This window comes from Physella acuta, unplaced genomic scaffold, assembly GCF_028476545.2.
Source record: "Physella acuta isolate Inbredline_101_S28 unplaced genomic scaffold, ASM2847654v3 ptg000117l, whole genome shotgun sequence".
Classification (NCBI taxonomy): domain Eukaryota; kingdom Metazoa; phylum Mollusca; class Gastropoda; family Physidae; genus Physella; species Physella acuta.
Window position 1 is genome coordinate 432,802 of NW_026731637.1, and position 16,078 is coordinate 448,879.

The following is a 16,078-nucleotide window of genomic DNA, read 5'->3' on the forward strand; positions in this document are numbered from 1 at the left end:
GTAATTGCAATTGGTAACCTATTAATGTATGTTGAAATTATTTATTTTTAAAAGTCTTTGTACAAGACTCAAGTGAAAGATTTAAAAGATGAAGTTAGTGAAAAGAATAAGCAGATACAAGATCTTACATCAGATGTTCAAAGCATGTTGCAAGAAAAGTAAGTAGTTTTATTCTTAATTATTTGTGGATGTGTCATATTTTATATTTGTTCGCACATTTCTCTTTACATGTTTTCTTTATAAAAACATTCCTGGAGATGATTGCTACGAGAGTACATTCATTTAATTATGAAAACATACCCAAGTACATTAAAAAAATTATCAAAATATTAATATTTTTAAGGGAATACTGAAATTTGTTTAGGTTTTTTTTACTTTCTTGTATACAGAGTATAAAGGAAGTATTGTAATCGTGCACAAAAATCACATGAAATTTTGACAGTTTTCACTGTTTTACACCTCAGTACTTCATCATATACGGAGTATAAGGGATTTAATCTAATCGGGCAAAAAATAAAATCCAGTTTTATCAAAATTTCGGCGATTTATGCGTAATTTAGTCGAAAAAACTGGAATTTGCAATCCTGTCCGTGTGTGTGTATGTTTGTAAACACGATAACTTGAGTACTATTTCAGCTATGCTGATGGCATTTCATATATAAGTATTATATCAAATTTGTAGTTCTGTATCAACTTTTTAGCGATTTTTGGTAAACGGAAATGGAACTTATTTTACTTTCATTTTTTTTTCAAAAGCCTATTACTTGATAACTATATGAAAGAAATTTCATCTATAAGTAAAATATTTAATTCTTTGCCTTCTGTATAATTTAAAGTAATTTCCGTTTACCGGAAATAGAACATCAAGCTAATTATAAAGTACTAATATTCCACACTATTATACAGATATTGTTTGCCATTCACTTTGTGCGCAATTCTTTTTTTTACGAGATTCTATTTTTAAATATTTAAGTAATTAAAAATATATTAAAATCACGTCCTGAGTTGCCATCCTCCGTAGTGTAATGTAAGAATATTCGAGAAAGTTTAGGGGAGATCACTATCGCTTTATTCATAAATATTTTTAATAAGCAGAGTATTTAAATATTTGAGTTAATTGAAGTGTTGGACATTGCAGGGACTCTATAGGTGCTCAACTTCAGTTGGCCCTAGCTAAAGCTGACAGTGAAACACTGACCAGGCAAATCGCTGAGGAGCAGTTGTCAGACGTTGAGAAGTTGAAAGCCATGTTCGAACTTGAAATTAAAAATGTTATGAGTCGCATCAAAGTTGATGTGACAAATGTGAGTCTTTTTCATTAAATATTGAAACTGCTGAATTAAGCTTATATATTTCAAGATTTATTCAAATATTCATAATTTATCCAAAACATATTACAATTTAGTGTGACACTTTACAATTTATTTTACAGATTTTCTTTTTTGCTTTATCTCAACATAGTACGACAATTTGTGACACAATTGATAATCTTGATCTTTTTTTAAAAACTATATTTTGGAAATAGTTGTTTTGATTGTTTTCCTCACCTTTACAAACGTAGGGCCTATATATATATATATATATATATATATATATATATATATATATATATATATATATATATATATATATATATATATATATATATATATGTTTATTTATTTATTTATATTCCATTCTACGGATGCTAACAAACTAAAGCAAGAAAATCTAAATCGTATAAAGACACTATCTGAAGGTACGTGGTTTTAAACTCTTGCCACAGTCATTATTATTATGTAATATAATAATCATAGTAATTATGTTTTGATTCAACTCTGTTTAATTGTGTATTCAAACTATTGCAGAGGTAAAAATGTTAAGACATAGTACTGATAAGTTAAAGAATATATTGGAGGAAGAGAAAGCGGAGAAAGAACTAGTGAGTTGTTTCTTTTGATTGCTTATGAAATTAGTATCTACAATAATAGTTTCGCTATTCTGTCTGTCCGTTTGTCAGGAACGCTCTAGGGCAAACAGAAGTAAAATAAAAACTTTCACAGTCAAACAGAAAACGAAACTTCCCTTGACCGTGACAACACATGGAACATATTTGAATTTTTCAAAACGAAATAAAACGCCACAAAAATAATGACGTCATCGGTACTCGATAATAAAGACACTAACATTATCCCATAATTTATTGATCTAATTTTAAAAGGGCACCCCGAGAAAAGAGCGCACGATAAAAGAGCGCCGACATAAGAGCGCAGACATAAGAGCGCAGACATAAGAGCGTCGACAAAAGAGCGCAAGCAATTAAAAAAACACATGTTGTACGTTAAACGAATATGACATGGTTAACACTTGTTTTAATTAAATTAAAATTAATTAAATCTGTTGGATTGATGATGTCTGTGGTTCTCGTACCTGTCTTTACTCATACTTCTGTCGGCAACATGGGTCATAAATGCTGAAGTTTATTCTGTCTCGTTATACTTTTTACATATTGGATTTGTTGGATGGGCAGCTATAAATTTCTGCGTCATTTATGTGGCAGTCTTTATGTCTCTAGGCTTTTTACTTTCTCGTATATACGAAGTATAGAGAAAGTATTGTAATCGTGCACAAAAATAACATGAAATTTTGACAGTTTTCACCGTTTTACTCCTCAGTCCTTCATCACATCCGGAGTATAGAGGACTTATTTTAATCAGGCAAAAATTATAAATACAAATATATAATCGTTTTGGCGTTTTATGCGTTATCGAGTCGTAAAAACTGGACTTTGCATTTCTGTCCGTATGTCTGTGTGTCTGTGTGTCTGTCTGTGTGTAAACACGACAACTTGAGTACCGTTACAGCTAGGTTGATGAAATTTCCTGTATAGGTATTTTATCAAAATTGTAGATCCTGATCAACTTTTGAGCGATTTCCGATAACCGGAAGTGGTACTTTTTCTACTTTGAATTTTTCAAAAGCCTATAAGTTGCGTACTATTTTAGATAGATGCATGAAATTTCACACGTAAGTAAAAGATCTAATTCTCTACCATTTGTCAAATTTTGAGTTATTTCCGTTTAACGGAAGTACTAATTTACGCTATTTCCGATTTCTCAAAAAACGCATGTAAATTTATAAAGTACTAATAATATCCCGCACTTTTATACACATTTTATTAGGCGTTCAATTAGTGTGGGACGGAGTGGTCTAGCGGTAGAGAGCTGGACTGCTAACCCGTTAGTCTCGAGTTCGAATCCGAGTTCAAGTCAGTAGACCGTCCCTGAGTCCACCCAACTCTGATGGGTACCTAACTCCTGTTAGGGAAAGTAAAGGCGGCTGGGCATAGTGCTGACCACAATATCTCTTCATATTCCGAGGTCACATAAACAAGTGAACTCTACTTCACTTGCCCCATAGACCTTCAGGTTTGAAAGGGAAACTTTTCACTTGGTGTGCAATTCTTTTTTTTTTACGAGATTCTATTCTATTATAAAAAGTTTAAGTAATTTAAAATGGATCTATGTCCTGAGTTGCCATCCCTCGTAATTTTATATTAGAATATTCGAGAAAGTTTAGGGGAGATCACTCCCGGTTTATTTCTTGTAAGAAGGAATACAAAGCACTGTGGACTGAATTCAATATTTTATCGACCAGGAATTGAAATAAATCTTCATATGTTTTGCTTATAGATGCTGCCTCAATCCATTTTTCTAGTGTAAGTTTTAAGTCATTAGTAAACACTTTGAAATCTTTGTCTTTCTTAGGTTGAAGTTTGTGGAATTTTTGTCTATAAGTTTCTTCCGTCAGGTAGTAAAATTCTAGTAACGTCTGTTTTAGTGTCTTGTAGTCTTTGATTTTGTTGGCTCATCATATTGTCGGCTATGTTTTCGGACTGGGCGATCGTTTCAAACCGTCGAATAAAGGCATCTATATTGTCTTTGTTGTCTTCAAATTTAGAACTTTATATAACATGCTTCTTGACTGATTTGTTGTTGGTGGTGTTGTATTCTGCTCTGGTTGTGTACTTTTTTTGTTGACTTCTAACCGTTCTATTTAAATTTCTTTCTCCATTTCCATTCTAGCCTTTTCTTTCTCAAGGTCTATTTTAGCCAATTCCAGTCTAGATTTTTCTTTTTCTAAATCCAGTTTTCCCCGTTCCATTTCAATCCTTATACATTTTTCTGCTTCTATTTGAGCCAATCGCTCTTTATCAGCCGTGATAGCTCTATGTTTTCTTCAACCCATGCCTCTAGCTCAGCCCCACTTTTTTTCAAGCGACTTGCCTAGCTTATATAACTGAGCGAGGTCAGTCATGGTGTGTGAATTTGAATAGTTTAAGAATGATCACACACACACACACAATAATTGTACACAAAAATAAATTAAGTGTTATACGAACAGCGATAAACAGCACAGGTTAAAGGTAACTGACTCGTTAATCACAACAATAATACAGGACCTACGGTGACAATAGGCGGTAGAGGTAGAGAAAAGGTAGTACAAACATGACTTCTACATCTAATAGTAATATGTACTTCTTAAAAGGCAGGCCTAAACTCAGTGTGTCATATCGTTAGGAAGCCTCAGCCAATTTTAGAATAACAACACTAGATCTATAAAGACACAAAACAAACACGAAGAAGAAAAACTGCTGAATAACCAGCACAGGATCCAAACAATCCTGTTACTTAAAAAAAATAGAGGAAAGTACTTATCATTGCTTTCTTGCGATGGGCTTGTAGCACCTCTGGTCAACGCGAATCCGTTTCAAACTTCACTTCTGGTCAACTTGAATCTTCTTAAAACACCACTTCTTGTCTCGGAACTAAGAACCACTATTAATTTGCTCCACCAATATGTGATGGGGGGGGGGGGATATGTATACCTTGCTATATGAAACTATATGGTGACTACTCCTATAACTAACTCTTCAACTATACACTTGTGTGGAGGACGGGAACACTCTTATTTTCCGTCGACACTAATTAACGATATCAACAACTTCGATCATGAAATAGAATTAAATTTATTTTCCAACAATAATACTATATAATATCAAAACACGTCTTTTTCCTATAATGGCTAACCCCCAACTGTCTTTACTCCTGGATCCTACGTCATCCGTAACGTTGTCGTGTCATGCTCACGTAACACTCACGCCACAAATATTTTATTAAACACACGCACATACTCTTGAACCAAATCGTCTACCGTCAAGTTCTCACTGTCCTTATTAGTCTATGCCAGTCTAGTCTTATTTTATCTATCTACGCTATGACACTATGTGTATATATATATATATATATATATATATATATATATATATATATATATATATATATATATATATATGTGTGTATATATATGTATATATATATATATATATATATATATATATATATATATATATATATATATATATATATATATAGCTTAATTACAAAAAACAAATAAGTTGTGTTAAAAGTTAATACACATAGAAAAAGCATTTAAAATTGTACTTATCTTAATCAAGATGAAAACGTTGACTACGGCTAAATCCCAAGGAATTAATGGGTGGAACTTCGGGGCGGGGAGACAATTGGGGACATGTCTTGGCCTCATCATAAAAAGAGTTTTATCCGGTTTTTTATTACCGTCCGGAACAGCAGTCACAAAAAACGTTGTCCGTGTCTACAATTAGGGCGTCAGATACGCATTTATTTATTGGCTGCTTCTCTCTTGGTCTGTTCGGGAATTCCTACAAGTGAGAGCGTGCATTTAACTAGAGATGTTTCACATTTTCATCTCTTAGTCATCTCTAAACCACTTGGTCAAAACTTCAACTCTTTAAAGAGATGGGTGATGCTAGATACTCTCAAACTATTTGAATCTTGAATATAACCGAAGTGAACCTTCCCAAATTTAACACCCAGGTAACGCCTGTCCAGTTCAGTTGGGGGATAATCCACTAACAGCTTCCATGGCCTAAAAAACTCCACCACATCCCCACATTTCATTACATCTATATGGGCTCAATAACTCTATAGATAGCACTACTATTAACTGGAATAATAATGGCTCTGTATGTGCACCCAATTATTTTAAAGAAAGCTCTACTCAGAATTAAAATACTTTAACTTTAACACTAAAACATGCCCATCCTATTCATACAAATCAATATGGGCACAATTATTCTGCATGATATCATTACAATGTATCAAAAACAGTATGTTGATGCTTATTCTTAAGGGCAACCTTACAGTGTATCAAAAACAATATGGGCATTCTTATTCTTAAGTGTGCTCATATAATGCATGAAAAGGAATAATATCTAAAGGATTCCCCTGCAATTTATCCCAAAAAAGAGTATGAGCGTTATAACACTAAAAATTGCCATATATCTCACCAAAGATACTCCAAAAATCTATAATAATAATATAAGCATAATTACCCTTAGGATGCCTTTAAAATGTATCATAATGAACATGTACATAAAAGCTTTAGATATGCCCCAATGTTAACAATGATGATGGGTGTAATTACTGTTGCATGCCCTTCGAAGTATTACATGAATATAAGCATATAAAATGAAGATGAGCATACTTATTGTATGGATGCCTTTAAAAAATGTATTATAAAGTGAAGTGGGCATATTACTTGATGCTCTTATAATGAATATACGATTAAATACTTTAAAGATGCCCCTACAGTGTATAAAAATAAATGTAACACTGCCTTAGATGATACCACCCGCCGAAAATATCAAGTACAATATAATGTACAATACCTCCATTAGGTCTACATAACCAAGTTAACCTAAGCAACTGCACCGTCCGTTTCATTAGCAGCCTGGGGTTTGATTGCCGCGGACACAGGTACAACTACCCATAGTCCCAGAGGTCACATGACATGGAAACACGGGGAATATCGCTCACAGAAGAGCATAACAAAATACATCAACAGTTGCGGTCCCACAGGGGCCGCAATCGAATAAATTATAAATTATCCCCCCTGACTGGTAACCATTGTATGTGTTACATAAATATGGATATAATTACTCGACATATGTCCTTGAAAATGAGTATAACGAATACGCGCATATTACTTTAAAGATGCCCCTACAGTGCGTGGGAATAATTTGGTCTCAAGTACTCTAAAAGATGCCCCTACATTATACTAAATAAATATCAATGACTACCATAGGACTACCCTTCAGTGATGCCCGCTTTTTCTATATAAATTTTGCCATATGGACAGTGTAATGGGTTAGATCGGCAAACATGTGGAAAGTTACGATGACACCATGGCACAACATATCGAAACTTTTTTTTTTATTAAAAGAAATCCACCTCAGTTGGATGCCCCCCCCCCCCCCCCACCCAGTAGTGGATGCCCGGGGCCTGGGTCCCGTCCGCCCCCCGCCCCCTTCTGCACGCCACTGGTATGGCTAAGACTATATTTATGAACCTAGTGCCCGTTGTATTTCTCCCTCAACGGGCCATTTATCTTATAGAAAAATATTCTCGATTTTCGGGATTTTAATTTAATAAATTCTAATAATCTTTGTTTTACACAAATTAACAAACTCTAAAAATCTCTGCTTTACACGTGGCTCGGGAAATTAACGGTTTATATTTCCAGGAGCGTGAAAAGTATTCTAAAATGGTTGAGAAAATGCAAAAGGATATTTTCGAAGCTCAGCAGTCTGTGTATCAAGAAAGCCAGGCCAAGCAAAGACTTCAGGTGGAAATGAATGCTAAGGACTCAGAACTAGAGCAGCTAAGGCAGAAATTAGCATTTTCCAACTCAACTGACGGTATTGGCAATCCAGATGACAGCATAAACGTTTTAGAGTATGAAGGAGGTACTGTATACCTAACGTAACTGTATTACATATAAAGGCTTTAAAAATTAAAATATTTCAGTGAAAATTCTTATTACTCATAATTGAGTGTAAAATTTAAAGAAAGTAACAGTTTATATAGTTCATGAAGCAAATAATAGATTTCGATAATCATAACATTCTTTTTTAAATTACAAAAATAATAGCTGGAAAAATCTATCTGACTGTACTAAGTTAACATTTGATTTGTGTTGTTAGTGAACTTTTAAATGTACTGAAACGAATTCATACACTTTGTCGTGCACAGAGTTTATAGATTATTCTTGAATTTGAACATTTCAGAATCCATATTATTAAATTTTGGCAAGTTATCTAACATTAACAAGCTGCTTTATTTTAAAATTGTCTTATCTAACAGCAACACCGCTTGTTCATTTGCCTGTGTCGTCAGATTATCATATAGAAGGTTGGCTGGAAGTACCTGCTCGAAACATGCAAAAGAAGCATGGCTCCAAGAACAAGAAACAGGAAAATAAAAGCAAGAAACAGGAAAATAAGAAACAGTATATTGTTGTTAACAACCGAAATATTTTCTTCTTTGAACCAGTAATGGTATTAGACATAGAGTAAGTAATGTAAAAGTAAGTAAGGTACCCATTCTAACCTGATGTTCCATAAGGCAGTTTTCAGCTTGACATATGAAGAAATAGTGTGGTTAGCACTATGCCCAGCCGACTTTACTTTCCCTAACTTGAGTCAAATATTCAATAGAGCTAAGTAGACTCATGGATGTTCAACGGACTTGAATCCGGGATTCAAACTTGAGACTTTATGAATTACGAGCCGGCCTGCGGCATAACATACGCTGCTATTTAGTTGTTGTTTTTTCTACTTTTCAGTAATTCATAATTTGTGAATTCGACAGTACCAACGCTGACACTGAAAATATTTCTTTAAAACACTATAAGTAGCTCGATAAGGATCATAACTCCCCCCCCCCCTTCCTCCCCTCCCCCCTCCAACGTTTAAAATAGTTTCAAACTAAATTATCTGCCCCTAATAGCCGTCACTAAACCCGACTCCACGAAGGTAAACATAGCGTGAACCACAGCTCACTAAGACCATGTAGGGGTGGGGATGGTAGGGAGCGCGTTTACAGCTTGTTTTCTAGCGTCTCCCAGAAGGGAATTATATATATAGATTATGAATATCATGTCTCCGTGTTATTTAGTTACTTATAAAATTTGATCACATGCTAATGAAGTAATCACTATTATTTTAAGTAAATATAGAAGTAGGCCTGCAAATTTGAATCATGATCGGATTTTTTAAATTATGAATCACAGCAAACTCTTTCATGTCCGACCAGTGACAAAAGCTGATGTATTCAGAGAAGATGACAAAGATATCCCTAAAATCTTTCAGGTAATTTGATTATATTTTCGTAGTTTTGATAAAGTAGTATTTAGATCTACACATGGTGTAATATATTTTATAATATATGAAAAGTACAAGAGCATTTCTGACTTTTTAAAAATCATATAGGTTGTTATTTTTTTTTTAGGAGTAAGTTCTTAAGTCACTTTTTTACGTGTTCAGATTTTATATGCAAGTGAAGTGGTAAACAACAAACCGGGTGAGGTTTATCCAGAAAATGGAACTGCATCGATAGATCGTTCGAGTGCGAAGATTCTTAAAGACCATGATTTAGTTCCAATAAACTTTCATAAATCAATTAAATCAATGTCTTGTGACGCATGCAAGAAGAAGAAGTGGCTTAAAAGCTTAGAGTGTAAACGTAAGTGTTTTATATATTTTTCGTATACGTAGTATAAAAGAAGTATTGTAATCGTGCTGAAAAATCAAAATCGAGTAGGAAGCACTCAATATCCCAATCTTGTTTGTTTGTTTGTCTGGCCGTGTACACGATAATTTAAATAGCATTCAATTTTGGTGACGAAATTTTGTTATATTTGATCATGTATGTGGGAGATTTCCAACTTTTGAGCTACTTCAAATAGCTGGAAATGGTATTTTATTATCCTCCGAGTGACAAATAAACTTGAGTACCTTTTCATTTAGGTTGACGAATATGCATTTATAGTATTAGATCCTATACGTGAGTTTCTGTAAGCTTTTAAAATATTTCCGGCAACTGGAAGTGGTTTTTTACCCTTCCTCCGATTTTTCAAAAACCATCAGAATTTGATAATTGTATGTGATGTCTTATATTCTAAGAACTTCTTGCTTCTATGTGTTTTTTCGATTCCACTTGTAGTGCCACCCAAACACAAACTATTATATAACTATTGTATATTACGAACCGACCCGCAGCGTATCATACGCCGCTATTTAGTTGTTTTATTTTCTACTTTTCAGTAATTCATAAATTGTGATTTCGACAGTACCACTGCTGTCACTGAAAATAGTTGCTTTAAAACACTATCAGTAGCTCGTTAGGGACGATAACCCCCCCCCCTCCTTTCCCCCAACCCCCCCCCCCCGTGAAAGCAGCCCCTCTTATTTACCCCCCCCCCCTAAGTTTGAAATGTTTAAAATCGTTTCAAACTAAATTATCTGCCCCTAATAGCTGTCACTAAACCCGGCTCTATGATTGTAAACATTTAGCGTGAACCACAGCTCACCAGACCATGTGGGGCTGCCTATAGAGGAAGAGAGGGGACAGCTTGGTGTTTTCTAGGGTATCCAAGAAGAGAATTATATATATAGATACGAGAAACTTTAAGGGAGCTCACTCCCGCTTTGTTTTTACATACTTTTATTTAATTTCAATCCTCGTGCTTGCTCTGTCTCTTTTGATTAATTCGTCAAAGGTCGACCATTAAAAATGAAATATCCATTTCTACCAAACCCATTTGTTTAACCCATTTGTTTAAAAATTTACACGTAATTCAAGACCCAACAGCAGTGCAATGTTATGCAAAACTGTACTAATTAACATTACAAAAGATCCTAAAATGTTAGTTCCTAAATATTTGTAAAAATATCCAATACATATTATAGCGACTCACGATTTTCTTTATAGTAATGTAAATACAAGAGTATTATAATATATTTAAAGAAAATCATTTATTTTCTCCTTTTTAATGCCTTATTAAATAAAATCTTATTATTAAAACGTTTTATGCAATTCTTTAATGTATTTTTCTCTGTACTTAAAAATTTGTAATACAATAGAGTTACTTGTTGAGCGTCTAATTGCTGCAGCATTACCTACACCCATATTAATTAAACTGGGAAGTGTTCAATGCCTGTTTACAGCTGCACTGGATATTTGTTACATCGCCCAATGGTAGTACCAAAAGTGCCTCGGCAATTTCATGATCACGTTCCATTATTCGTCCTTGTAATATATGTGTGTGTCTTTCAACGGATGTCTTTACTTTTCCCATAGAAATATGATTTTATCCAATGAAAAGAGTGGGAGCTTAGTTGATGCTTATTTTTTATCTATGGAGAAATGGAATAATAAATAAATAATAAATAAAGATTAGACATGAATAGTGGGTCTACCAAAAAAAAATAGAAATGAGACAACTAAAATACACTAACAATAACGTGCTTACTGGTAAAATTGACTAACTAAATCTAGTAGTATTAATTGTATGCTAAAGTAAGACTATTTTAGTAGTCTAACTACTAAATCTAGTGTAGAAGTGCTACATTTACTTAGTTAATACTTACACTTTAGAAATTTGAACAGATTGATACAATTTTTTTTAAATATTTATTTCCAGATCTAACTACTTGCTCTTCTTTACCTACTATAATATTTATAAGCTAATACTAATAATATAGATCTTTTAAATAGTAATAACTAATTTCTAAATCTAGAATCTAGCTAGATCTCTAGCCTAAATGGAGCCAATCAATCAATCTATTAATTTCGATTGCTAAAACTAAGTACAATTATTTAATTTTAAAGATTGTTTACTATAATTACTTAATTAATAATTAGACTCCAGCTAGATACTAGTAAATACTAGACTCTAGACTGGAAAGATAGAATCTAGTTAGTAGACATTGTGCTATTCTAATAATTCTTCTAACTAAAGTACTAGACTAGACTTCACTAGCCTCACTAAATCTAACAGAGTCCTTTCATATGACGTCACGTCCGTTCGTGATACCTACGCCCGCCGCCACAGTGGTGTACACCAGACGTAAACACAATCAGCTGTTCACCAGCGCTGGACGTGTTCACCAGCGCTGGACGCGTTCACTGTATGAAAAGAACCGCACCCGCGGAAAAGGAAAAATACGTTAAAAAACTTGAACTCTTAGGAATTGAAGATCCTTATACTGTTATTGACAGTTTCGTAGATAATATAAATATGTGGCCAAAATTTCTAAATAAAAATACTGTTAGTAATACTGTTTGCGTTTAGAGTTTAAGTAGACGAATCTGATCAAATGCAGTTCTCGATACTTTGTTACAGGTAAGGACAGTAAAATAATAAACTTCATTTTAATTATAAAAGATAACTATTAATAAAAGACAAAGTCAAAAGTAATAATAAGAAGAATAAGATCTAATAGTAGGCCTAATAATAGTGTTTTAATATCTAGATCTAGAATCTAGCTCTAAACATGGCGTAAACAAAATTCGGACCACAGATCTAGATTCTGGATTTAGGGTGACTGACTCCGCTGGGTAGACATAGAATCTAGAATCTACTTCTTTACTTAAATTTAATTACAAAATTTAGATCTACATTCGATTCAAAATACACCCATAATAAATCAAAAGTAGTCATAATAGGCCTAATAAAGCATTTAATTGTCTCTATCTAAAATCTCGCTCTATAATCTAATCATTTTTTAGCAAACGAAATTTTCTGAAATTGAGATAGATTGTATGACTAGACTTAGATCTAGAATCTGCTACTTAAATTAAATTGTAAAAACTTTATACAAGCATGTAGTTGATATTACTGTAGTAGAAGGCTTTAATAAATTACTAAGGCCTACCTACTTTGTTGTCTTTTTACAGCAATATGTATCTGATACTGGACTGAGTTTAATTAAATTCAAATTCATATATAATAATTGGTCTACTAAGTTTTTGTAGCCTAGTAGTACAATCTAGATCATACCAGCCAACAACAAATAACCACATTATTATTATTTGGTTAATGATTAGGCTAATTTTTTAAAAATCCACTGTTTATAAAAGAAACAAATCAAGCTAGAAACATAAGTGAGATGGTTTAGAATAATAACAATGGACCCAGTCTACAATTGATACAATTGCAGGTCTACATAGGGCCTACAGTCTAGTAGTTTACAGTAGGCACCTAGTGTGTAGCTAGTATACTAGTGTGTAGCTGTCCAGAGTTAAGATTCTTAATGCCTTAATGCTTTCCCCTGATAAGCCATGTGTGCTATAAATGACATAACATGACATCGAGGTGAGAAATGTTGAGGGGAGAGCAGTGGGACTTTCCCCTTTGTTCTCCCTGCTGGGCCCTGAGGGTCAAAATTATATAAGAAATACTATCTCTGTGGGGTTTGGTATCAAGGAGGTGAGACATTTTCAGGGGAGGGCAGGGCAGACTCCTCTTTGGTTTTATTGTGGGCTAGATACAGGTGGGGGCAGCCATCATGAGGGTTGAACATCAGTATTAATGTGTCTGATCACTTCCCTGCTGGATTATAAGGGTCTTAAATTGTAGAACATGCAACCCAGATTGGTTATTACCCATGGATTATATAAGTCGTTGAAGTGTGGGTTTTGTAGAAGTTAAGTGGTCTCACGTTTGCTACAGTAGATAACCTATAATATATTCCTGCATTTGATCAGATTCGTCTACTTAAACTCTAAACGCAAACAGTATTACTAACAGTATTTTTATTTAGAAATTTCGGCCACATATTTATATTATCCACGAAACTCTCAATAACTGTATAAGGATCTTCAATTCCTAAGAGTTCAAGTTTTTTAACATATTTTTCCTTTTCCGCGGGCGCGATTCTTTACGTACGGTGAACACGTCCAGCGCTGGTGAACAGCTGATTGTGTTTACGTCTGGTGTACACCACTGTGGCGGCGGGCGTAGGTATCATGTGATTTAGGTCACGTGTTTGCAAGGACTCTATTAAATTGTATTATTACTTTTTTTGTTTCTTAGTATTTGTGAAGGCCATATATACATTAATTTTTTATAGTAAAAATTTATTAAACATTGTTCTTGGTTGATTAAGATTATGTTTATTGTAATCTGTACTTACCTGATTGGAACATCGTGTCGAGAACAGATTCGCGTGTTGTTTACAGTTTAAATCTGTTTTATTCACAGCACTTCGATAAATATTCGCCGACAATTGATTGCGTCTACGCTCTGATGGCTGTCGATCTCTCTCCCATTTTTGCAAACGACATAAAGAAATTCTTTATAATTTCCACTTCGAGTACAACAACCTTTCACACAGCAGATCCCATTTTGAATGTTGTCTAGACCCAAAAAGGCTGATGTTTATAAGGGGACTTAACCGTGACGTCACATGCAAGGGTTCTATAAATCGGACGTAGCGTTAAGTTCTACTTTCGGTCATCGGACATTACTCAATATTTGAGAGAATCTTGAACCTTTGAATTAGATTCCGTCCACCTAACTGAAACAGTATTTAAGTTATCGGTATTTTAGAAACAATAAATGTATTAAAATAGCACTTTCTGGTATCAGAGGTCACTCAAATGTTTAAAGCTTTCCAAATATAAGATCTTATACTTCGATATGAAATTGTGTCTACCGAACTGAAAAGTACTTAGGGGTCGTTTATAAATGACGTCATACTCGTAGGAGGTAGGGGATCAGTAATTTTGTGACGGGGTATGAAGAAGGGTACAGAGGGTTCAGATTGTGTGGCGTCACACTTTCGCATTATAAAAAAGCAATGTAAGCAAGCGAGCTTTAGCCATTACTAGCCGTCCCGGCCAGGCCCTGCTCTGGCTTCTGTGAAAAACCTTCCTGTTAAAGACCATTACCTGTGTGTTTAGTAATCATCATAAACCCGGCATTGCCCACCCAAACCACAACCAACCAAAACCAAAACAACAAAACGCAAACATAACGCTAACACAATTACAAATACAAACGAAAACAAAAACCTAACAACAAACCCAACCACAACCACAAACACCAATACCAACACACAAAAAAACGAAAAAGCAAACGAAAACAAAACAACTCCAAACGCAAAACCAACCAGAAACACAAATACAAACCCAAAGAAAAAAACACAATCAAAAACGAAAAAAGAAAGAACAAAAACGAACCAAATCAAACCGCAACCACTAACGCAAACCCAACCTAAACACAAAAAAAACACTAACGCGAACATAAACGCAAAGTGCTCACAGTCTAGCCCGGGGCGGAATCGCCTGTTTTAGCTTAATAAACGACTATAGTACCCCAACTTATTCATAGTCTTTTGCACTCACTTAAACGAACGCGCCTGTTTCAATTTAATGAACAATTATAATACTCCAAGCTTATCCGTAAAATACCTACAACGTTTGCACTTGATCAATCCCCGCTAATTATGTAATTATTTTTTTTCCCAACACCAAAACAAAGTAATAAAAAGTAAATTCTTTTCCACTAATGCAATGGTTTTATAAAGGGAAGTAAATGTGTTTTCCTAATTTATCAAAGGGAAGTAAGTGCTATAGGACTAAATAAAGACATAATTAGAATTTTTGTAAAAGATGATATTTTTAAAACTTGTGTTTAATGAACATGCCGAAAATTATTACTTTCAGTTTGATAAATGAAAATTATTTCCGAAAACTTTCAATATTAATTTTTTAACTCATAAATTTAGACCATAAAGACCTAATAATCTAACACTTAAATCCATCGAAGTATGTCAACGACAAACTTATTACAAACATACAGAATTGAGCTTTATATATTAGATTTTGCGTTTTAGAAAACTGTTTTAATAAATTGTAATAGGAAATGATTAAAATACTCTGTTGACATTGTTCAAACACGATTTTGGAAAAATATCAATGTTTTAAGAAAAATTCAACTGCAATTTTGAGGGGGGGTTTGTGGCTGAGGTGTGACGGTCTTTTAGGGGGGGGTCTGGCTTTTTGTGACGATGCGTTACGGAGGAGATGGGGAGGTACGAATCGTCCAAAAAAGCGTGACATCATATATGCATGAACCCTTAAGTTATTGTGTTAGCGCGGAATAAAGTTGCTAGAAAACTACAAATTTGATTTAATATTTATCTATGGTA

The 16,078-nt window shown here is 34.0% G+C and overlaps 1 protein-coding gene across 1 annotated transcript in view; it reads left to right on the forward strand.

Annotated features, from left to right (window-relative positions):
- The window catches only part of LOC131934754 (rho-associated protein kinase 1-like), a 50,560-nt gene that overhangs the window by 26,379 nt on the left and 8,103 nt on the right, over positions 1 to 16,078 (forward strand). The window contains exons 21-26 of the mRNA XM_059290869.1: positions 55 to 158; positions 1,139 to 1,304; positions 7,606 to 7,828; positions 8,226 to 8,433; positions 9,154 to 9,232; positions 9,407 to 9,605. Of these exons, the coding sequence (XP_059146852.1) occupies positions 55 to 158; positions 1,139 to 1,304; positions 7,606 to 7,828; positions 8,226 to 8,433; positions 9,154 to 9,232; positions 9,407 to 9,605 (979 nt within the window). The remainder of the gene's footprint in view (positions 1 to 54; positions 159 to 1,138; positions 1,305 to 7,605; positions 7,829 to 8,225; positions 8,434 to 9,153; positions 9,233 to 9,406; positions 9,606 to 16,078) is intronic.